This window comes from Equus caballus, chromosome 1 (genome assembly GCF_041296265.1).
Source record: "Equus caballus isolate H_3958 breed thoroughbred chromosome 1, TB-T2T, whole genome shotgun sequence".
In the NCBI taxonomy this organism is placed as follows: Eukaryota; Metazoa; Chordata; class Mammalia; order Perissodactyla; family Equidae; genus Equus; species Equus caballus.
This window is the reverse complement of record NC_091684.1, coordinates 29876679-29900583: the sequence shown is the minus strand read 5'-3', so window position 1 is coordinate 29900583 and position 23905 is coordinate 29876679. Positions and strand designations below refer to the sequence as shown.

General features: G+C 52.3%; 1 protein-coding gene across 7 annotated transcripts in view; it reads left to right on the top strand.

The window, feature by feature from the left end:
* PAX2 (paired box 2) overlaps positions 1-20786 on the top strand; it is a 91938-nt gene extending 71152 nt beyond the window's left edge. For 4 of the 7 annotated variants that reach the window (XM_023640878.2, XM_023640858.2, XM_023640874.2 and 1 more), the window contains 4 exons: positions 1338-1464; positions 15467-15568; positions 17805-17891; positions 18344-20786. In XM_023640878.2, coding sequence (XP_023496646.1) covers positions 1338-1464; positions 15467-15568; positions 17805-17891; positions 18344-18420 — 393 coding nt within the window. In that variant the 3' untranslated portion in view covers positions 18421-20786. The remainder of the gene's footprint in view (positions 1-1337; positions 1465-15466; positions 15569-17804; positions 17892-18343) is intronic. The other 3 variants (XM_023640850.2, XM_023640863.2, XM_023640845.2) reach the window with 1 other exon arrangement.
* Positions 20787-23905: the final 3119 nt, after the last annotated feature.

Here is a 23905-nt window from a genome sequence, read left to right as displayed (position 1 = left end):
ACATGCACACACCAGCGCAGCCCCACAGGCTCCACACGGCACAGTTCCGCTCCAGGACTCCACGAGCTCCCAGCTACTCGCCTTTCTCCCCGCCCGTCCTTTTATCCCATAAGCTGTTTGTCTTCATAAAACAAAAATCAAAAGTCTTTTTAAGGTGCCCTGAGCCATAAACCAACAAAGGAGGAGCCGGCCGAGGCGGGCGGCTCAGTGCACCCTCCCCGAGTCCCCGGCTGTATTACAATGAATAACCTTTATTTACTTTCATTAGACTATTAAACACCAGCACAGTCATTTTTCCCCCTGAAACTCGGAGCAGGGCCCATAAAGCAAATCCGAAGCCTAATTGAGTTCATTTTAATTTCTCTCCGATCACAGCGAATTACTCTGGTGATAAATCAGGGGGCAGCTTCACCCCCAGTAGAAGGCCTAATTTGCAGCTAATTACAAAACTGATTTCTACAGGAAGATCAATACGAGAAGGAATTGGAAATGACGAGGCAATCCCATCCAGCCAAGGAGGGGAGGGGGCCCTCTGGGGGGGCCAGGAAGCGGAAGGGAAAAAAACGGACCCGAAAGAGCAGAAAATCAGTTTTAATTTAACGTAATATTAATCAGAGCAACTTTTCCTGCTTTGTGTAGGCTCCTGGTCTGCCCAGCTCTGGGGTCTGGCTTGGCGGTGGCTGCAATAAAAAGGCAATTACCCGAGTGTTTCGGGCAGGACACCCTTTCAGAGTCAATGACCGGCCCCCTCCCACCCTTCTGTTAGCCATGTGGACTCTCCCCCTCCCCAATTTCATACCCCAGTGCACAGGCAGAGAGCAAGGGGCCCGTGAGGCTGTCTTTGTTTGTTTTTAAAAAAGGGGCGCCAGCACCCGATCCCAGCCCAGCAGTGCCAGGCTGGAGGCCCCACTAGGCCCTTCCCCCAGCTACTGCCTCTGCCATCGTGTCATGGTTCACCCCTCCTCCCCAAGAGCCCCGCACTCCAGGGGGTCCTTAAGACACCCCTTGCCTCTAAGCAGGGGGATCCCCACTGCTACACTCCGCCCTTGGGGCTTCTTAGGCAGGAGATGCTACAGAAGTTTCAAGGATGCTGGGCTAACCACCAATAATGTATAGGCTGCACCTCCAGCTTCACAAAGTCAGTTCTACCCCCACCCACACAAAACTCTCCATCATCTGCCGAGCTGCCCCGCCCTCTCTCCCCTCCCTCTGCGAGGCCATCTCCTTCCACCCCATCTGGGAGGGCTCCCCGGTCCTCCTCCCCATCTGCACACTGAGCCCTTTCTCAGTGGCGTGTGTGCGTCAATAGAGAGCTGTCGCTTTTCTCTCTCCCCCAGGGGAACGAGTACTCCCTCCCAGCCCTGACCCCTGGGCTTGATGAAGTCAAGTCAAGTCTATCTGCATCCACCAACCCCGAGCTGGGCAGCAACGTGTCAGGCACGCAGACATACCCCGTTGTGACCGGTAAGGCGGCTTCCAGGAGGGTGGGGGCACTGCTTTCAGTGGGGGTGCCTCAGTCTATGCCATCTGGGGCCCAGTGTGACAAGTGGGCCCCTTGCCATGATATCTGCAGAGAGTGAGCCTCCAAAAACCAGGGTGCTTCCTGAACAGATGTGTGCAGATGTGAGAAGAAAAAACTGTGGTCAGGGTCCCTGTGAGCTCTAGCTTGGAAAGGTCAAAGCCAGAAGGGGATGTTGCTGGTTCTTTCTGCCCTTCTTCTTGCCTTGCTCTTTGCCTTTTTTCTTGCCTCCACCAAGGTGCCCAGAATTGTGAGCCTCTTGCTGGGATGTGTGCAGAAGAATGCAGAGGGTAAATAGGCCAGCCTGGCAAGAATGGAGCATGAGTGCCCAGTGTGCAGCCTCCACATTCCTGTGCTCCCAAGGCTCCTGGGGGACCTGCTTTCTCCTCCCTCTGGGCAGCCTGGGTGGCTGTGGCTTCGGGCTTCAGGGCATGGCAACTAGCTCTGTGGTTAAAGATAAGCACAATTCTTCTAGCCCTTCCGCTTCCCAGAGAAATCACTAAGACCAAGGTTTGATTTCAAGGCCAGGTGGGGTCAAGCCTATCCCACAGTCAAATGCAAGGGGAGGGGTACAAATCTAGATGCTCCCATGGATTAGGAGCTGCAGAGGCAGCTAGAGTGGAAGAAGGCCAAGGTGTGGTGCAGGGAAGGCCCAGCTGATGAAGCTCCAGGCCACAGAGCTGCAGGCTGTGGAAGGTGCCTGGCACTGCAGTAGGGTTTCCGGGCCAGGAAAGTGCCCAAGTGGGAGAGACACACATTGAGGTGTTATTAAAATTCACCTAATTATCCTGGAGTCACTAAAGCCAATGTGCCGTTTGTTCCTTGGGAGACAGAATGATTGAGAAGGGTCTTGGTGGGGATTGGGAGACACTGAGGCGTTACCTGCCGAGTAAGGCGAGTGGAGGCAGCCTGGGGACCTGGCAGCAGGGCTGCAAGCAGCCGGCATCACAGCCAATGGCAAAGACAGGGAGCAGGCATGGCCCCGCTGTAGGATAGGGCCCTGGGTCTGACTTTGAGCTGATCTGAGCATGACTCAGGCCTGAGATGCGCCACCCAGCCTCCAACAGGGGCCTTGTTGTTAGTTGTCCCAGGTTCCCTTAAAAGGTGTCCTGGTACAACTATTTCCAGCCTGGACAGAGTTGAGGTCTTGGCTAGGCAATCAGAGGCTGCATTCTAGCAGTGCTGGAGAATTGGACGGGGCTTTTGGGAGTGACAACTTTAGCCGGGTTCACCGGGTCAGGACATAGTCTATTATCAACTGGCCCCTGGCATGAATGAGTCCTCCTTAGCCCAACTAGGAAGCCCTTTGAGCTGCTGGGTATTCTGACCAAAGGCAGAGAGATGGCCCAGGCCAGGCCTGCTGCCTTCTTCCTGATATGCTGAGAGCAGTAGCTGTCACTTCTTAAAGGTCGCCCACCCCAGGCAGCTGGCGAAAGAGAGCCCAGGAGACATTTCTCTATGCCCAGCTGTGCTTCCCGTGCCCCGGGCCACAGGCCAGAAGGCAGGGCTTTCCTGGGGTGGAGAGATGGCTCTTCGGAGTAGGGTTCCTGCTGCAGGAGAACTGGGGCTGGTGCAGAAAAGGGCCTCCACCTTGAGCATCCCCCGCCCGCCTCCCCCCCATGGCCCTGGAACGGTCCCAGCTCAGCCTGGGAACATCTCCGGCTGATCCATCTGGATCCAAGTGTGAGAAAAGTTCATTTCAGACCCAGCTTGACATTCCCAGGTGGCAAGTTAGCACTAACATCTCAATCTGTATGCGACATTTCAATCAAGCGAGGAGTAACAAAAGCAGAACCATTAACATTCGGAGCTGTTCACCAGTGGTAATGACGGGGAAACTCGCTCAGAAACTGGAAATTACCAAAAAAGAGAGAAGTGTGTGGAGAGGTGGGGGAGGGGAGGTGGGAGGGGGCGGGGGCAGGGACGGATTTTTCTACACTTAGGCCAAGATCCAGTGTTTGGATTAATGGTTCTATTACCCGAGAAAGGGCTGCAGATTATGCTCATTCTTAAAATGTTTTTGCTGGCAATTAAACGGCTGCAGTTATTGATCTTTGTTGATTTTATGTCCTCCTAATTTGCATAATCTATTAAAGATGAATGATTCATGATGTGTTTATTATGGGGACAAACAGAATTTGCTGGAGGTACTGTCAAGGTGAGAAATGGGGCAGTGCCCAGAAACTTCATGGGCCATCTCAGAAGTGGGTCCAGCGTGTTGGCTTTTGGGCCAGGACTTTCTGGGTAGCAGTGAGCAGTGATGCAAGGAGAGCAGAAATGAGAGAGGTGGGCTTTGGGTGAGTTTTTCTAGAAAGATGTTGGCATCTGTGCAAACTGGGCTCCAAGCATGGCTGGGATATGGGAGAGGCTTTGGGTGTATTTGTAGAAATTCCCCTCAAAGATTCTTAAAAAGTTTATTTTGTTGGAGAATATGAAGGGCTTTGGTGGAAGAAGCAGAGGGGAGGCCCTTTCGCGTAGATGATTCTGGCCAGGTGTGTGCTCACAGCGAGAGAGCAGGGAGGTCATCCTGTGCCCACGGCCTGGCTTGGGTGCACCAAAGTGTTTAAGGAGCCCTCCTGACCCCCCACGTCTCAGGCACCCAGCTCATCTTCTTCCCTGGGGGACAGGAAGCTGAGGCTGCAAAGCTTCAGGGATGAGTCCTGAGGAAACTGGCCCAGGAATGTCCCAGCCCAACCTAAAGAGCCGACCTTATTGATATTCCTGCCACCTCCTGGCGCTGGAGGCTGATTTCAAACTTCACCAGCCACTTGATACAGCTGTTCCACAAGGTCAGGACTGAGAGGAGAGAGGAGCCTGGACTATTGTGTGGAGGGGAGAGTGGGGCCCAGTGGGCCAGGACACAGCTAATCACATTGCAAGCAAGGGTGGCTGCCAGAGGCTGGGGCTTGGCCCGATAGCCTCCCCTCCCCACCTTCCATCATGGAACCAAGGAGAGAGACTGATTTTTCTGGGTAGTGTTTGCAAGTTCTGCCGAGATTTTAATTTCACTGCATCACAACTCAGCAAGCTGCCAAGTCAAGCTGGTTATTTAAATTTATCACCCACTTTCCCTTCCGCCGCTGGGCTGCTCTAGCTCAGCGGCATCTCTTCTCTCCAGCCCACTGCTCTAGGCTGCTGGTCTGGAACAGAGCCGAGTCTCCCCTAAGTGATAAGGAAAAAGGGACCAGCTAGATGAGAGAGTGGGTTGGGGGTACTTTGGGCCAGGCTTCCTCAGGTTGACTGCTGTGGCTGGTACCTTCTACCAACTTCTTATCCTTCCAAAGTAGCCCACGGCGGGCCACCATCAAGCCCTCGGAAGTCCCAGGGATCTCTGGGTCAGGGCCTCTTCAGTGAGGACTCTGGCTCCAACTGTGTGCTGGTGCCTTTATTCCTTCCTGTCTCCCATCACTTTAGAAAAGATCCTCTTCCCCATGACCTCCTCACCTTGACCCCTCCCTTCCTGTGCCTGTCCAGGTCTGCAGCCATACAGGAGCACGAGGGACACTGGCAGTAATGTTGATCTGGGAGGAGAATATGAGTACTAGTTTCAGGACTCCCAAAGTCACTTGGAGATGCTTCTGGGCATTTAGAGAGTCCCTTGGCCTGGTGAAAGTCCACCCTGAAGGTGAGATTCCCTACCCTGGAGGCCAAATGGAGCAAGACGGTGCTGGAGGCAGTCAGGGGTTGTGCAGAGGCTCTCCATGTTCTCTCTAGAAGGTGAGGACTACACCGGTCCCCAGAGCTGCTGCACCAAGGGAGCTACACTGGCCTCTAGCGGGCATCACCCCCAAGCGCTGGGAGAGCTTTGTGCAAGTGTAGTTCTCGCCACCTTCATTTGAGTCCCAGAGAAGTAATGGAGGAATGAGATTGATGTCCAGAAACAAGGCAGGCTGAACTCACCAATACACAGCTGGATAAAATATAACAACAAGAATTGTTAAGACACAACCAAACCTCACTCTCTGGTGCCAGAAATAGAGGGAAACTCAAAGTCAGAGCCACATGTGAGACTGCTAGCATCACGCTGAAGGTGGACCCTAATGGGGGAGGCTGGGGTTGTAACACATCAGTCTAGAGACATGACCTTGAGCCCAAGAGAAGCAGGAAGCTAGAACTGAGTATTACCCTACATAAAGCCAGGAACAGAGCAGGACTACACGACCCATAAAGGGAAACACACCAACTCATCCCAATGGCCCAGGGAGGCTAGTGAGGGAAAAAATGTCTCCATGAGAAATGGAGATCCCAAACCTGACCCTGGTTCAGAGCCTTAATTTATACCATGAATATATGGCAGGAAATCCCAGCCAAGAACTTACGTAAAAATTTGTCCAGGATAGTAAGCCACTCAGAAACCCCAGCAGGAAGAAGGGCAAACCTTCTCTGTAGAGACATTGTACAATCCAGGGCACATGGGACTCCCACAGAAAAAAAAATCCACCGCTGAAGATGAGCTCACTATAAAAATTACACACATCATGTGAATACGGACTATCACGAGGGAGAGTTAGCAGAAGCAATAAATAGGACAATTAACACCCCCAAGAACTAGAGATCATAGAACACTCCAAAAGCAACTACAAAATAAGCGTGTTTAATATTCTAAAAAAGATCAAAGAAAAGTGTGTTTTGTGTTTGTGACAAATCTGATCCCATCCCCTTTCCCACCACCGTTCAGCAAATCATCAGATAATGGAAATCAAAAAGAACAAAGACTGAAGACCACACCTATAGCTTATTGTTTTGGGGTCCAGGAGCCATGGAAAGAGCTGAGCCTCGGGCAGCCCTGAAAGGAGAGCCTGTTCTCTGCTTATCCAAGCTCCCAGACTGGGAGTCTCAGCAGAGGATCTTCCCTTTTCTTTGGAAAAATGTCTGAATGTTAGAGAGCCAGGGACAAGGACACTACATCCTCCCTGGTGAAAAAAGAGCCTTGTTAGCTGCCCCACCCTGGGGACGAAGGGGGATGGTGGTTTTTATTCAAGAGCTTGGGAGAAACTTCTCTTGCTGCCTAGAGACTGCAGCTCTGAGGGAATCTACAGCTAAGATCCAGGAAGAAATGTGGATGCTGCCCAAGAGAGAAGTGCCCAAGGCGAGGAGAGCCAGCAGAAGATGCTGGTCTCCTGGAAGCTGGCAAATTTGAACAGAGGTGGGGGAGGCCAGTAAGGCAAAGTTCAAAGCTAAAAAGCAGAGGCTGGCCCCCGGCATCCTGGGGGCCCGTGAGGGCAGTGTGGGCTCAGCTTCTGAGAAAGAGTTGTGAACTCTTGGAGGCTCAGACTCCTTGTCCACATCTGCGATGATCAGCGAAGTGGCCTTTTAGCAGATGGAGGTGTGGACCCTGGGAATCCCTCCTCCTACCACTCAGGGAGTCCTGAGGACCTCCAGAAACTGCCTCTTTCCTGTAGTTAACAACCCTCTTCCAATGCGACAGCATTTCCCTCCATAAAACAAACAGCTTAGCCCTTGGCCAGCCCCTCTGGGGGAGGAGAGGGCAATAAAGGCTGAGAAATGTTTCTGAAGGAGGCTGGGAGCCTCCTAGCCTTGTCTGTCGGCTCAAAACCCCTGATTAGCTAGAGGAATTTAGGACACAGACATCAGAGTTCCTCTCCAACCTTGAAAGGAGAGGACTAGGGCAACTTTGACAGGGCAGCAAGTCAGAGCCCTTTACTATGGAGGCCAAACTGAGCCACAGGGCCCCTCCTCAGCACCCACGGGCCCTAGACTCTTCATCTAGGCTGAGAAGGCCCAACAGTAAGAAGCTAGCCTCCTCCAAACATCCCTGAGGCCTCCAGCCACATCCCCAAGGACCTCCAACCCCCAGCCTCAGCTCTGATTTAATTATGGGGGCATTTCCATAGCAATGAGACATTGACAGATAATACCGGTGCCCTGGACCTGCATCAGAGGGAGTCAGCAGATCAGGACTCCTTCCTGTCCTCCTTTATCCAGTCCACCTCTAGAGGGGATGGATATTGAAAAGAAGGGGTATTAATCCACTCTAGGACTGGGAGAGTCAGGCCAAATTTGAGCAGAATAAAAGCTGTACCACCCCAGTTTCCAGCCTCAATCCCACGTCCATGTCTGTGCCCAGCAGCCATCCCAATTGCAATCAACTGCCCTCTCCCGCAGGATGCCTTGGGCAGAAGCACGTTGGGCTGCTAATGGAACTAGAGAGGGGAGGAGCGACATGGGGAGGATGAAGAAGATAGGAAGGGTTCCCGGGCATCTTAGCAAAGATTTAGTTCCATGGTCTTCTAAGCTGAGCTCAAATTTGGCCCATTACCTTGGGGCTTCCTCTTGGCTCCTCTCTTCATCTCTTCCCTCCGTCCATGAGACCCAAAGCCTGAGCACGCCAAATGGACTGTGCTTGGTCTTCCACACCACGGTCTCACTAATTTATTTAGAAATCAGAGAGAGAAGCCAGTTTGAATTTGAATCAAAATATTTTCAAGAAATCAATGATCTTTATTTCAAGTGTGTATAGTAGCCAACTCAGGCTGATAGAGGGCTGCCTAGCAGGAATCATTGGACATTGCTGTCATGATTAGCTAGGTCATCGGCAACCTTTCAGCTGCTGGAGATGTTTAGAGATGCTTGGGGTGTCCCAAAGGAGAATTCTCCAAAAGGGGGATCCCCGGCAGTAAGTTTGTTTCCTCCATTATTTTGCACTTTCTAAGAAGAAGATATTGGCTAAATAAAGTCAATCAATCCAACCTTTTCTGAATGACCAGGAATCTTCAATAGTGGTGTCTCAGTGAACGTTACAGGTATGTATTGGGACCAAGGGCTCAGAAATGTCCTGATGGCCTCAAAGCCATCTAGGCAAGACCTTAAAGCCTGTTTCCCCCAGAGAGCTAGCCACCCCCCAAAGTAACAGGAAGACCCCCCCACTCCCTCCCCAGAGTGATCAGAATCCTTCCTTCCCCCACTATTAGCTGTAGCCTCAGGACAAACAAGCCAGCACTTTTTCAACTCTGAGCTTTGGGAGGCAAACCCTGCTACAATTGTTACTTCTGAGAGGGCTTTGCCGCCTTCAGCCTGGAATCCTCTCTCCTCCCGGGTGGCGGGTGGCGGGTGGTGCTGGGCTGGCAGGCAGGGAGGGAGGAAATCCCGGGGCAGGCTGGGGAAGCAGCCTAATGCTCCAGCAGCTTAAGTGGCCGTTTTCCTTGGGATTAGGGTTTCACTTACACAGAGCGCCTGAAAAACGCTGCGCTTTCGGAAGGATTAGAGCTGACAATTCAGTGCTCTCAGAGAACAAAATAAAGCCAGAGAGGAACCGGGAGAGCTGGAGTCTTGGGAGACTGTGCAAACAGGCTTAACCTCTGCCCACCCAGCACGAGGGGCTCTCTTGCTGGGAGCCCATCAGTGAGCCTGGGCCCGGCCTCTGGAGTGCCAGCCCCTGCCCAACTCCAGCCTTCATTTGCAGTTTGCTAATAGAGCCAGAGAAGGCAGCAAGGAGAAGTGAGAGGAGGGGAGGGCTAGGGTGTCTTCCCCTCTCTCTGAGCCTCAGTTTCCTCCTCTATAAAATGAGAGAGCAGGATTAGAAGATAGCCAAGTTCCCTTTCAGCTCTTTGAAAATGTGATTCTTCCCAACTCTCCCTAGCCTTAGCCCAGGATCCTGAGGCTGCAGCTCCATCCATGGTCCAGCTGTGTTAGACGGAAGCCTCCTCTTGTGGGGCCCTAGGCCAGCAGGTTACCACAGCCCAGATGTGGGCAGTGAGCTGGGAGGAGAAGGGGTGGGAAGAGCATGACTGGTTGTGTCCAGCTGGTTGGCTGGTGAGATGCAGTCCTCACTGAGCCCACACAGATCTGGGCAGCATCCCTGCCTAGGACACTCCAGGGACTAGAGGTCCAGCTGTCAGCGGGAAGTAAGATCAGCTAGAAGAGCAGCTACCCGGAGCTGCAGCACAGCCCCCTCTGCTGGAACCCAGAGCAGGCAAGCCTCAGCGTGAGGAGCTGTGGGGCCAAGACAGTGCCTAGGGCTGGGGGCCCTCACATAGGTACCCCTGGCCAAGAGGAGAAACCTTTGGGAAGAGTTGTAAACCTGGGAAATAAGAAACAAAATGAAATACGTAGAAAACTCTTTCCCTCTCCTTTTAAAGCATCTGTTATAGATTTAAAATTTGTTACTTTAGTGCATTATGTATAACTTGGATTGGTCATAAAATGATCATAATTGGTATAGTAAATATAAATGTACAGTATATTTAGGCAGTAATTACAAATTTAATAACTGTGTATTCTTGGAAGTATTACAAATGCTTGCATCAAATGCAGGCACAGACTGCCAACCTTGAAGCAATCTAATGTCTTCATTTTCACCACCTCATGAGAAGCAGACAAAACTTGAAGAGAGGATAGTAAAACAAGAGTTATGTTTTCCTACCTTAGGGTCCTCCGCAGTGTCAAGTAGATAGCAAAAGTGCTCATTTTCAGAGAAGGATGCCGAGGAAAAGCATCTCTAAACTCATTGAATATAACTTTTGCTGTATACATCTATGTCTAATAAGTCTCATTGTCTGAGCCATCACTCAGAGTAGTCCTGCTTCTTGGCTCCTTCCTTCTTATTATTTCCTTGGTCTTCCCAAGGCTGACATTTTCCTTGACATGGGATAATCTCCTCTGCTCCTTCATATGTTATTTTGCTGTTCTTTGTGTGATCTTCTTTACGGGGACAGTTCACACAGTTTCAAATAAATCAATATCTTTCTTATGCCAAAGAACAGAGGTTCTTTTGGTCTTATAAACAATGCTTATTAATCTTTGAGTCATGAATACTTTTGAGAATATGATAAAAGCCATCTAGATATTATATATGTATACCTATAACATTTTATGTATAGCTTTATATGGACTCCCTGAAGTGTATCTATGGAGTCCTACAGGATAAGTGAACCCCAATGTAAAACCCTTGCTGTAGAAAATGGAAGAATCTGAAATATGCAGGAAACAAGAAGCAATGAGATGTTCTGTTATAGGAAGGATTCACTGAGCATAGGCCCAGGTTACTTTCCTGGACCAAATACCTATTTTCTGGGTCTACAACATTTGAGAATGTCATTCTAGGATCAATTCCCAAGTATACCACTTGTCTGTAGTCCAAGATCTGCCATCTACTAGCTGTGAAATCTTGGACATAATACTTAGCCCCCCTGAGTTTTGGTTTCTCACCTATAAAATGAAAATTAAAGACAGATCAACATCATAGGTTGATATGAGGATTCGATGAGATAATACACAGAGAATATTTAGGATAGTGCCTAGCATCTAGTGGGCGCTCAATGCATGCTTGCTAGTCCAGGTGCAAGTAAAGACACAGCTCTGCCCTTGAATCTTAGACCTGACAAAACAGCATAAATTATCTGATGACTGAAATTTTTCTAATTTCTTAATAAAGTCTTTCCCTTTGCTTCTCTCTGTACTTGTAAGAGGAACTACACTTAGATTCTCCAGAACGGTTGATTTGATCTGGCCCATTTGGTAAGGAATGTCTGACAAAAGTGCACTGTCTGATTCAGATGCAGTGATTGCTGCAGAAATTGGCTTTAGAATCTTCAGGGACTTCTGCAGTTGAACTGAGAAGACATCCTCATCAAGTACAGTGCTTGTAACACTTCTGGGTACTTTAAGATTCTCAACTACTACTGTTTCTTGAAAAGCCTCTTTGTTTTTTAGAAAACTCTCAAAGGAGATTAATACTCCACCCCTGGAGTTTTACTACAGACTTTCCGTGTCAGTATTTTACTCTTTGTGTCCTGTTTCTCTTGCCTCAGCTTAATAACAGGAGTGACGATATGAGATTTCGCTTGTGGGATGACTTCTTTGCCTTTTCTTTGACTCTTTTGGGGAGTATCTGGCTGCATGTTATCATTAAAAGGCAGTGTGGTACAGACATAGCTTCAGACTTCGGCTTTATCATTTACTAGCTGTGTAGCCATGGGAAAGTCATTATGCCTCTGTGCCTCCATTTTCTCAACTTTAAAACAAAGAAGTTAGACTGATCATCTCAAGAGCTCTTCTATCTTTAAAACTTTGTAATTTTAAGAAGCAATATCCAACATGAAATGCCCATCCTCTTGTAATCTGTGGGGTTTTATCCATTTGTGACTCTTGGTGCTGTTTTCATGTTACTGGCATTGTCAGTGAGCAAAGCAAATACTTTACTGCTTCCTGTCTTCTGTTGGATGACACATATTTTATAACTGATGTATTCTGCCGTGTAGCTGTTTTCTCCTCTTTCTGTGCTTTTGCTTGTTTGTTTTAAGGACCTGGCTGTGCTGTCTTACAGTTTTAGAGTTTGTCTCCGCTCCCATTTGTTGATACGTCTGTAGTAATGCAAGGCCCAGCGCTCTGTCGGGTCTTCCTTGCACAGATGCCATTACCCATTCATATTTTCTCACTCAAAGAGGCTTGCTCAAAGAATGCTGCTGGGCAAATGGTATGACAGTCTTAGTAATTTGAAAACTTCCTGCAGAATGTGTTTTCCATTATTGACAATGGTGTTCCAGAAGAATATATAGCTCTAGCAAGGGTTTGGTCAATTTTTTCCTGCTCTTCAGGTGTCACCTGTGTGCTAATGAAGCGATTGAGAGTGTTCTGTATGCAGTGGCTTGCACCTTTGTTGGCTCAGGGGTCCTGAATGGGTGCCTCTTTGTGGTGATGATGATATTACAGAATCTGTAGCAGCAGAAGCACAGCTGTACATAGAACAGCAGGATCCCGCGCTCTTCCTCATCACCGGCCTCTTCTCTCACATTTTAAAAACGTCTGCATAGCACTTCCCAGATTCAGTTTTTTAAATAGAACTTGGAAACGTGCCTTTCAATCAACAGTTCAGTGGGTACCTTTCAGCATGCAAAAGTTTCTATATGGTGGAAGTTGGCCTTACCATTTCACAAGAGAAAAAGCCCATAGAAATAAAGATTGCAATAGGGGTGCTGCGAGGTTAGCTGGAAACACCTGTCTAGTCATCTAGCCTTTCTTCCTCTCTCCTGAAGCTGGGTAGGGATTGTGTGACAAAACCTTAGATTACAAGGAATTCATGTGTGACAGGTTGGAGGAACCATGCAGCTGAAAATCAGAATTCAGATGCATTGAAATTCCTGTTTATTAAGAAGCGTATACTTCTTTTCTGGCTGCTTTGTAGATGTTAAGAGCACAGGACCAGGAAGAATTGGGTTTCTGCATCTTTCTGATTTCAAAACCTCTGCCTCTTCCCTACTCTCCTCTGTCTTGGGCCTTTTTTGACCAGTAAATGCCATATTATTAATCTCTCTAGGGACTGATAGATGTTGCTGTCCTTGCCTACTTCAGGTCCACTCCGCTGAGAGATGGTCAGGAGAAGTGTACCTTTTATTGACAACAGAAGTGTCAATGAAAGAAAACCCACAACAAAGCAAACACAAATTCTTCCTTCTATCTCTCTAGGAGTCTGACGTGATCTCTTGTCTGAGAGTTCTACTCTGTTGTTTGTTCTTGAGTTTTAGGAAATGTAAGATATTAACCATATTAGATAGATATAGAGGAAGATCATTCTATTGTATGATAAAGCTGAGTCACGATACACGAGTCCCTCACTGTAAATCTTTCATAATCCTATAAAAATTCACAATCCACTGTGCAAACCATTTTTAGAGAAAAATCAGATTCCAACATTTACATTTTGTCCCAGCCTTTACCTCTTCATAGGAGACCAACATAAATGAAACATATAGAAAACAATATAACTCACCTGGAATTGGCTATAAGTGAAATAGAGTGATAGAGAATTAATCAACAAGGATTTATTGAGCACCTACCACGTTCTCAACTCTGCAAGACAGAGCAGAAGACAGGACCCTGCCTCAGTTTGTTTATGATCTGTTTGAGGAAGCAAGCCATAATGTGAAACAACAGGGCTGATGCATTACGAAACATAATGACATAGTAAACCATGGAGCACGGCCACTATGAAGTTCAGAAGAGAGAAAGCTCCTTGGTGAGCAGGGATTTTAAGGCTTGTGCTGGAAGGAGAGGGAAACTATGAAGAAGAAGAAAACGATACCACAAAAGTACAGAGGTTTCACAGCACACAAGCCAGTGAAAACAGCCAAACTAAACAAAGAGGGGTGAGAATGAGAGCTAAGAAAGTTGGGTGGGGAGAGTACCTGGGAGGTTTTGGAAGCCTGGCAGGGTTTAGATTCAAACTGTAGATACAGAAAATCAATGACAGCTTTTACAAGGGAAGTGGTTTGATGAAAGCAATGTTTCACGAGGACTAGCCCAGCATCCACATTTGGGATAGACCAGGGGGGAAGGATGTGAAGCAGGGAATATAAGTAAAAAAAATGTTGTGGCAAACAAAGGACAGGTGCTCAGGAACTGAGCTAAAGAGGTGGTGGAGGAAATGGAGACTGCAAGATATAACAGACGTTGCAGAGGAGAATTGACAACACTTGGTGACTGACTCATATAGAGGGGGAGGAAAAAGGCTATAACAAGAAGGATCCCAAAGTATTTGGTCAGATGGTCTTCAGAGGGTCCCTTCGAGAGGGAAGAAGAGTCTGCTTTTATTCCTGTCAGGTTTGAGGTGACAGTGGGACAGCTAATGAGAATGTACAGCGGGAAGCTGGAAACACCTAAGGTGTATCTCTGTCTACTTAGGGAGGGATGACTCACTCAGATGCTTTAAGGTAGGAGTGAGCAAACTCACAGGTCTCAGAAAAGTAGGGGGTAAGTTCGCCTTCGAGGGCAGAGTGGCAAGGAGAGAGAGGCACTTTGGAATAGCCATCGGCAGGATGAGGACTAGGGCAACTGACGAAAAGCAAGTGAATTTGCCAGGACATGCTTCCTTCTATGACTTCCTCCAGCCACAACTTGCCTTCCAGGGCTGGACAGAGGCACTAGAGTGGGAGAGGTACTGGCTGAAGAGGAGGATAAGGTGAATCTGGAGGAGATAAATGGGAGCCGGGAGACCAAGGAGAGGATAAAGTAGTCTCTAGGGCATGGGAGTGTGGGAGAGGGGAGAGGGTAAATTATTGTCATTAGAGATTGGAGCATACTAAACTGCAAAAGGAGGTGGTGACCCCTTCATGGTGATGGAGGGGGCAGGCAAGGAAGGGAGGTCGCTCAGGTGCAGCTGTGCTCCAGAGGTGATGTCTGTGGACCATGGGTATCTCCCTAATATTGACTTGCTCTGCCTTCACTCCAAGACACTGCTAAGGAAAGCCCTGTCTCCCACGCTCCAGACTCTAGCTAGAGGCCTCCAGGGACAGAAGTCCAGCAGCTGGTTGGGGGAACAGGTTTTGCTCATTGGAACTTGATCTGATCTACTTGCACTGTTGGCTCAAAGCTCTTGATTCGCTTCAGGGATGGTTTTCTATCATTTAAATGCCATAAACACTAACAGCAAAATAGCCTACTGGCTGGTCCCCTGCTCTCCACACCTGCCAGGCCCAGCACCTGCAGCTCCACTTGGAGAGGACAAGGAATACCCATCAGCCCTGTGTGAGTGGCGGTGGGGTGTCCTCCAAGCATGAAGGAAAGTTAGGTGTTAGAGAGGGGAGAGGTGAGCATGATGATGAAGGTCCTTTTGGCTACTGGAGAGACCACAGCCGAATATCTTGCTGGGAAGGAGGAGTAAAACCAGGTCATTGCCCTCCCTTCTCCAGCTGGGTTTGGGCTACAGAGAGACATAAGCAAAGGCAAACACACACACACACAAATGCACAGAGACACAGAGCTACACAGAGCAGAGGTGCATACACTCAGCTGATCATAGGACAAACATTTAGGTAACAAGCTTAGCCACATGTAAAGGCACACGTGGACCTGCTCAGTCAGATGTACCCCCACATGTCTGCACACAGCTCTTTCTTTTCCGAGAGTTTCCTTTCCATGGGGTACCCTGGTGTGAGTAGAGGCAGGTCCCTCTCTTCCAGGCCTCACCCCTTCCCCTTTGTGTTTTTCCAGGTCGTGACATGGCGAGCACCACTCTGCCTGGTTATCCCCCTCACGTGCCCCCCACTGGCCAGGGAAGCTACCCCACCTCAACCCTGGCAGGAATGGTGCCTGGTAGGTGACAATGCTGCAGCTGCCTAACTTAGGTGGGGGTTACTAAATTGTGGGTGAGCTGCTGAGTGGTCTGTAGTCTGAGGCTGGGGGTGGGGGAGACCCAATATCCCCTCCCCCAAACCACTGCCCTTCTATCCCTTTCTCTCCCTGGGGCTGCAGTGGATCCCTCACCCTCTCTCTTGAGCAACCCCGGGCGGGAGCTTGCAGAAATGCCCCCTTGTGTGCACCCTACTGCATGTCATGGCCCCCACCCCAGTGCCCACCCACCCAAGCCTGTGCCCAGGGAGCACTCAGCCTCAGTTCTGCCCTCAGTGCCCCAGCCCACCCCCAGCCAGCTGACACTGCTTGGAAGAGCCTGCCCTGGTTTCCATGGAAACTTGGAGCCAAGAACCATTTCTAGGGGCATGTCAGTCATTCAGACAAAGCCACCCTGCTCCACATCAACCCAGAGGAAAGACTAGTGTCAAGAACTGACCCCACACCAGGGAGAGGAGGGAGCTAGTCCCTAAGGAAAAAGGAAGAGAGGGCGGGCTGTGGCAGGAACCAGAGACTTTGGCTTCAGAGAGACAAGCTAGAGCACCCCCACATCTCAGAGGAACCCGGGCCCTCATTGCTCCTGGGGGCTCTGACCCATCCCCTGTCTGAGAGGAGGTGGGTTTGGGCTGTATGGGTCAGAGAGGCAGAGGCAGTATTTAGGGTCTGGTGACTGCAGCTGGAGGTTGGGCTCTCCCCAACCCCTCACTCCAGATTGGGAGCTGGGCTTGAAGCCAAACAGAGTTGAAGCTCCTATTTGCACAAACACCAAAAACTCTTGTCTTAAGAAGGTTGAGACTGGGCCTGCAACACACTACCGCTGGCTGCCCTCTTGTGTGCCCATTCCCTAAATCTCAACTCTCATGGGAGGGGTGATGGATCGAAGAGGGTAACTGGACCCACCATCCAGGGATAGCCCTGGGTAAGCAGGCTGGGGCGGGGTATGGCAAAGGGGGAGACTGCTGCAGGATGGTGTAGAATCGGGACTGAAGGGAGTTAGAGGAACTGGGTAAGGAAAGCTGGGAGGTGTGGGGGGATTCCTGCCCAGATTTGGGATGAGGGAGTAGAAGTGTTGAGGGCAAGGAGATTCTTCCGGGAAGGTCCTAGCATGAGTAGGTGGAGGCTGGAGAAGGTCTTAGCGAGGTGGGGGTGAGGGAGGTGGGGGAAGTCTGCAAGGAGGTGGGGATGTGGGGAGCTGCACAGAGCTCATGGTGGCAAGGGGGGAGTCGTTAAACAGAATCTAGTGCTGATGAGGAAATTACACTTGTTTCATTAGCGATGGGGAAGGAGATAGCTCAGTTCCTCTTGGTCACAGTTGAGCTCAGAAGCTCATTATCCTGCTGCACGCATGCTTTCCCTCCTCGTCAATAAACAGGCTTTCCAGTGGCTGCATCTCCCACCCCCACCCCAGCTCCCTCTCCGAGAGGGGCCCCCTTCTCCTCTACTTAACCCGCGGTTAGGGATCACTGTAAACAGTCTGGGGTCATCACACAGGAGAAAGGGCGAGGGGGAAACCCGGAGGCCTGGCCTTTCTCCCGCGGAGGGAGGGAAGCAGCTTCCGACGTCTCCCAGCCCACGGGGCCCTCCGCTCACCGCTTGCGGACCGGCGGGCAGTGCACCTGCTTCCCGCCTCCTCCCTCCCCTGCTGCGTGACCCATGTATCGAATCTCTGGAGGGAAAGGCGGGAGGGTGGTGTTTCCCAGCATAGCCCCCATCCCTTGCATTGGCACCGTGCTGAGATGCCATTCTTAGGACTTTCTGGGACAAAGTGTCCCGAGGGCCTTTCTTCGCCACTCTCCCCTGCTGCCACCCCGTGGGGCTATGGCTCCTAGAACCAGAGTCTCCACTAAAAAGGTCCTGGCCCCCAACGCAGCGGGATAGGAGCGCCCGGACCCGGAACAAACCCTTCCTGGGTGGCCTGGAGCGCCTCCGCGGGAGAGCCCCGGGCCAGCACGGCCCGGCTGGCCCCTCCACGCCCGTGTGCGAGGCGCGTCGGTGCTTCTGCACCCCCCACCACCACCACGGGCTCTCCCCAGGCGGACCTGGTAGGCTGCTCTGCCTCCGCCTGGCCCGCACGCCCACAGTGCGCACTGCCCCGCCCGCCGCACCTGCACCTCGGACCCAGGGGAGGCCGCTAGCTGGGCACGTCGGGTCCGCCCCGGCGTTGCGCGTGTCTGATCCCCACTCCTCCACCCGCCCGCAGGGAGCGAGTTCTCCGGCAACCCGTACAGCCACCCCCAGTACACGGCCTACAACGAGGCTTGGAGATTCAGCAACCCCGCCTTACTAAGTGAGTACGCCACCTGGCTGGCCGGCGGCTCAGCGCGTCCGCCCGCCGGCCAGCTCGGCCGTGCTGCTTTCCCGGCCCGGGTCCGACTCCCCGCGACCCGACCTTCGGGGGCCACGCCGGGCAGGCTCGTTAGTGCAGCACCGAGGCCCCGGGATCCCTTGAGGACGCCCGCGCCTCTCGCCGCTTCCCTCCCCGGTCGCTGGGAGGCTCTGCGCCGCCCGCATCTCGGCCCCGCTCTGAAAGGTCCGCAGTTGGGCGACGGCGGTCACCGATCGGGTCCCTATGAATGAGGCTCTCCTGGGGACGCCTGGCCCCGCAGCCCCGCCAAGGTCTCCCTGCCCGGATCTCGCCAGACCCCAGCCCCGGGAGGTCTTTTCTTTGCTTTTCTTTCCTTTTTTGTTCTCCTGTTTGTCCTCTCACCCAGCCCATTCTTCTCCTGTGTTAACTTCCAGGTTCCCCTTATTATTATAGTGCCGCCCCCCGGGGCTCCGCCCCTGCCGCTGCTGCCGCTGCCTATGACCGCCACTAGTTACCGCGGGGACCACATCAAGCTTCAGGCCGACAGCTTCGGCCTCCACATCGTCCCCGTCTGACCACCCACCCCGGAGGGAGGGAGGACCGACGCGACGCGGAGCCTCCTGGCCACCGCCCGAGCCCCACCCCCATCCCAGGACCCCTGCAGCCCTTCACATCACCCCGTCGAAGGCAGACAGGACGGGTGGAGCCGCGGGCGGGACCCTCAGGCCCGGGCCCGCCGCCCCCAACCCCGCCCGCCGCCCCTCCCCACCTGCCTGGACTGCGCGGCGCCGCGAGGAAGGCCCGACCCAGTTCGCCTCGGCCTCGCCCGAGCCAGCTCCGGAGCCCACCGGCCACACCGCGGGACTCTGCCCGGGCCCGCCGTTGCGTGCGGGGGACACGTCTCTGTGACACACAATCAGCGCGAACTGCAGCGCGGCCCAGCCCCGGAGCAGCTCGCCTCGGACGCTCCGGCGCCGGGTGGCTTCGCTGGAGGGACTGGGAGAAGGAAATTAGGAACAAAACGATTTTCTACAGAAGGAGGAAAAGCCTCCTGCAGAACCATCGGGGAAAAGTCCTTACTCCCGCGCCAGCCGGACTGCCCCCACCTCCCGAGTGTGCACAGCCCCAGAAGGTGGAATGGAAAGCGGCCGGGCTGTAGGGACAGGGTTTGGGGTCGTCAGGTCTTTCCAAGTTTGGGACCCAAGGCACGCAGGCCCCAGCAGCCCACACGCCTGAGCCCGGCTCTTGGCTATTCCCTCCTCCACCTGAACGGCCCGGTTCCCCAAGGCCCAGGCACTCCTACTAGTGACCAGACTCTCAGACCCGCCTTGCCCCTAGCTCAGCGTCTCTTCCGTCTGCTGACCTCCCAGTTTCCCCTCCTGCTCGTCCTTTTCCCATCCCACGACTGCTCTGCATCTCTCCTTCCTAACTCGCCGCCCATCGGAGGCTCTCCGGTGCCTGCCTACCGCAGGACCAGTTTCCATAGGCCGCGGGCACTGGTCTTCCCGGAGCGGTTACTTGAGGTCCCCTCCTCCAGCACAGACTCTCGATCTGCCAGTGGTAGGAGCAGTTTCTGACCTGGCGTCCCGGCTGCGGCCGCGTGGAAGTGGGGGGCTGCCCGCTCCACCCCCACCCACCCGTCCGCCCCTGGCCGCCTCCTCTGGCAGGAACTGAACAGAACCGCAAAAAGTCTACATTTATTTAATATGATGCAAAATGGAAAAACAAAACAAAAACCCAACAGGCTGCTGCTTTGTAGAAAGACGGTGTGTGTCGTGTGAAGGCAAAGCCCCGTGTATATAACCCCGCCCCCTCCGCCCCGCCCCGCCCGGTAGAGTCCCCGCTGCCCGCCCGCCTTGCCTGTAGATACGCCCCGCTGTCTGTGCTGTGAGAGTCGCCGCTCGCTGGGGGGGAGGGGGGGACACAGCTACACGCCCACTAAAGCACAGCACGTCCTGGGGGAGGGGGGCATTTTTTATGTTACAAAAAAAATTACGAAAGAAAAGAAATCTCTATGCAAAATGACGAACATGGTCCTGTGGACTCCTCTCGCCTCTGTTTTGTTGGCTGTTTCTCTGTAATTCCGTGTTTTCGCTCTCTCCTCCTCATCTCTCTCCTCCGCGTCTCTCCCCTCTCTCCAGCTCTCCCTCTTCTCTGCTTCTCTCCCCCTCCGTCTCCGTCTCCGTCCTCGTCTCTCTGTCTCTGTCCCTCCCTCGGCCTCTCCCCCCAGCCCTGCCCCGGCTGCCTCGCCCTCGCAGGCCAGATCAGAGGTGGCAGCTCCACCCCCGGGCTTGCCCCCTCGAGGCCGTGCCCCGTGGGCCCTGGGCCACCGGCGGCCGGGCCGTCCCGCCCCGTAGTTGCTCTCTCGGTAGCGGCGATGCGCCCTGCATGTCTCCTCAACCCTGGATCGTGACGACTCGAAATAACAGAAACAAAGTCAATAAAAGTGAAAATAAATAAAAATAAAAATCCTTGAACAAATCCGAAAAGGCTTGGAGTCCTCGCCCAGATCTCTCTCCCCTTCGAGCCTTTTTATTTGAAAAAGAAAACAAGAAAAGAGAATAGTTTAAGGAAAGTGCCGGCGCCCAGCCGGGCTCCAGTGGCCGGAGCGGGGCGGCGAGGGCGCCAAGGTTCGAACTCCGAGGCCCGGCCCATCCCAGTCCTTGTGGGGCTGGCCAGGCGGGGGCCCCAGACCCGGCACCCAGCCGAATCCTCGAAAGACCCCTCGACAGCTCTGGTCTCCTTAGCCACTTTCAGCGCGTCGGTTCGTTTTGATTCTTTTCTTTTTCTTTTTCTTTCTTTCTTTTGTGCACATGAGAAATAAATAATAATAATAAATAATAATAATAAATAATAATAAAATTTTGTATGTCACTCCCCATGGCTCCAGGTTTGTCTCTCCCTGTCTCTGGGACAGGCCTCCCCTCGTATTGGTTGATCCTAAAGAACCCCCTCAATGATCCTCCCAACTATACCCCCACTGCGACCCCCCTCCCACCCCTTGGCCAAGGCCCTCTTGGCGGCAGCTAGAAGCAGGCAAAAGCCCACACGAGCCTACCTTTCAGTAGCCACCGTCCCCCACCCATCCCCACCCACCCCCGCCCTTGGGGCAGGGAGCTTTCGCTTTGCAAACAACTTCGACTTACGCGTCTATACCAGCCTGATTCGGTCGCCCTGCCTCTCCACCCGCACCCAGATGTAGGGTGTAGGCTCTCAGTCTGAGGCCTTCTCCCTATGGGTGGGAGTTTGTCTACTGTCCTGTCTCCTTCCTCCGCTTATCCGCGCTGCAGCAATTTTATCCCCGGAGTCCGCGCAGAGACCACAGAGACCGCAGACCCGTGCCACAAGTTTCCTCGCTGCGCATTTACTTCTGGGCCCGGACAGTGCTTAGCTCCGCGGTGACTCGGGGAGAACCTGCCTGCTCAAGGGACCTTGCGCGCCCCCTGTGTCTTGCGGAGTCCCGGGGCCCTGGCGGGCAGCAGCTAGGAGTGGTGGAGAGGGCGCGCAGACGCCTACGTCCCGTCGGTCGGTGGCTTCCATTTCTGCTCGTTTGCGTGGGTCTTTACGTCTCTGGATGGGTTTGGGGGTGCGGAAGTAGGAGAACCGTTTGTTTCTTCTTGTGCCTTATTGTTCTTTTGCCTGGGTCCGCAGTGAAGGATCTGTGTATCTGTCCGTGTGTCTCTGTTCTTGTTTTGGGAAGGGAGGGAGCGATTGTCAGAATTGTACAGGCTGCCCCTGGGATACTTGACAAGGATCCCCTCTCCATGCCTTCGGCAACTTCCCAACTCCAGCCCTCCCACAAAGGCCACAGCTCCACCTCGTCCCTGCCCTTGGATGCTTTCCTTCTCTGCTCCTGGGAAAGCTTCCCAGCTCAGCTTCCTTCTCTGCCTCCTCCCACTTGAAAGGCTCTTGAAGCTCTGAGCTCCCAGGGATGGCTGGGGGCCTGCAAGCAGGGCCTGGAGGCAAACTAAGGAGTGACCTTCCCCTTGGCTGGGGGCAGCGTCTCCCAGTTGCCTTCTTGGCACCAGGATTCCAGAGGCCTATCTTTCCCCAAGCCTGTTTGCCCAGCCTCACCCCCATCACGACACTGCAGGACCCCCTAACAAATCAGCAAGCCCCTCATCAAGTCCATGTTCTTCCTTCTCCCTCCCCAGCTGTGTCTCCTCTCTATTCCCATCTTAGCAAATGATAGTCCCTCCTTCCACCCTGCCCGGTGCTGCCCCTCTTGACCACCAGTCTCCTAGAAGAGTGGTCTTCAAACTTCATTGATCATACACCCTGGCAGTAAAAAGAATTCTGAACATGTACTCCCAGTATATTTACTTATTTACAAATTTCATAAATGTACTACTGGACTAACATATCATGAATTTTATAAGATATAAAATAGGAAAAGGATGAGACTGGAATACATAGAAATAGAAGTTCTAATGTTCTCATCTCACATCTAAATGAATTATCTTGCACCCCTGGAAGATGTGCACCCCACTTCAGAGATCCTTTTCAGAACCTGTCAAAACCTAGCATGGCAGAACTCCTTACTATTGCTGATGCCCCGCAAGTGAGTTCCCGGAAGTTGTCTGGACCATGGGTTGGCCCAGTCAATGCTGCCATCATTATATCTTGCAGGCTACCTGGCCCCCAGTGCCTGGCTTTGCCTCCAGGTACCCCAGACTGGGAGCCCTGCCCTGCTCAATCCATCAAAAGGGGAGCCAGAGCCTCTTACCTGGGTCCCACCAGAACTTCTTACCTTCTATTCTATTTCTGGTCTTTTCCATACCAAATTAGACAGCAAGCATCCGCTGTCTACAGTGACTACCTCTGCCCAGGAGCTTTGATGCTGTATCCCTCCTGGAGAGCTGATTGCTCCTTGGAATCAGCCTGAGGGCCGCCAAAACATGTTCTATAGTCCTTGCCCATACCTTGCCTGTTCTAACGGCAGCCCCATTTACCCAGCCCAAACACAAATAGGGCCCGTTCCCAGCTTCACTTTCCCCCAGAACTCACCTAAATCTGACTCTGCTAGTCCTGTCCCCACCCCACCCCCACAGAGTACCCAGCTGAGGTGCACCAAGTATGACAGCTAGAAACGGATGAAGAAAGGTGTCCTGGGTTGAGGGAACAGCAGGAGCAAAGACATGGAGATATGGAAATATACCAGACAAAATGTGGCTGGAGTATCAGATGCCTGGGAGAGACAGAGGGGGTCGGGGAGGTGGCAGGGGATGAAGCTTAAAAGTAGTTGAGAGCCAGCACACTGCTGGAAGTGTCAAGATGATATCTGTCACAATGGCTCCTTTAAGGAAGCTGCCCCTCTCACAGCCCCTCCTCCCCATATAGACACCATATTTGTACCAATGACACTGTTACTAGTACAGAATTGGATTCATGCACAAATCCAAGCCAAGCCCATCAGTTCCGCTCTCTTAGGACACAGAATTGGGAAGTATGAAGAGAATGAGGCCATTAACCATGAGATGCAAAGCCCAGTGGAGGCCCTGAGGGGATTGCCCAGTCTTCCTATCTTAGAAAAGGGCAGCTCCATTCTTCCAGTCACTTGAGCCAAAACCCCAAATCTTCCCTGACTCCTGTCGTTCCCATCCCACATCTGATCCACCAGCAAACCAGACAGCTCTACCTTTAAAATAGACCCTGAATTTGACCACTTTCCATGATCTGCACTCTCCCATCCCAGTCCAAGCCACTATGATCCTTCACCTGGACTTGCAAAATAAGTTCTAATTGGTCTTTCTGTTTCCATTTTTCTCCCACCTGCCCCAGTCTAGTCTCTTCCCAGCAGCCAGAGTGATCCTCCAAAATGTAAAGCAGATCACGCCCCTCCTCCACTCAGAGCCCTCCAGTGGCTCCCCTTCTCCCTCAGAGTCAAAGTCAGAATCCTAAACCTGACCTTCAAGGCCCTACATGTTCTGATTGTCCGCCCCCCCACCACTACCCCCACCACTCCTAACTCACCTCCCGTTATCTCCCCCCTTCAC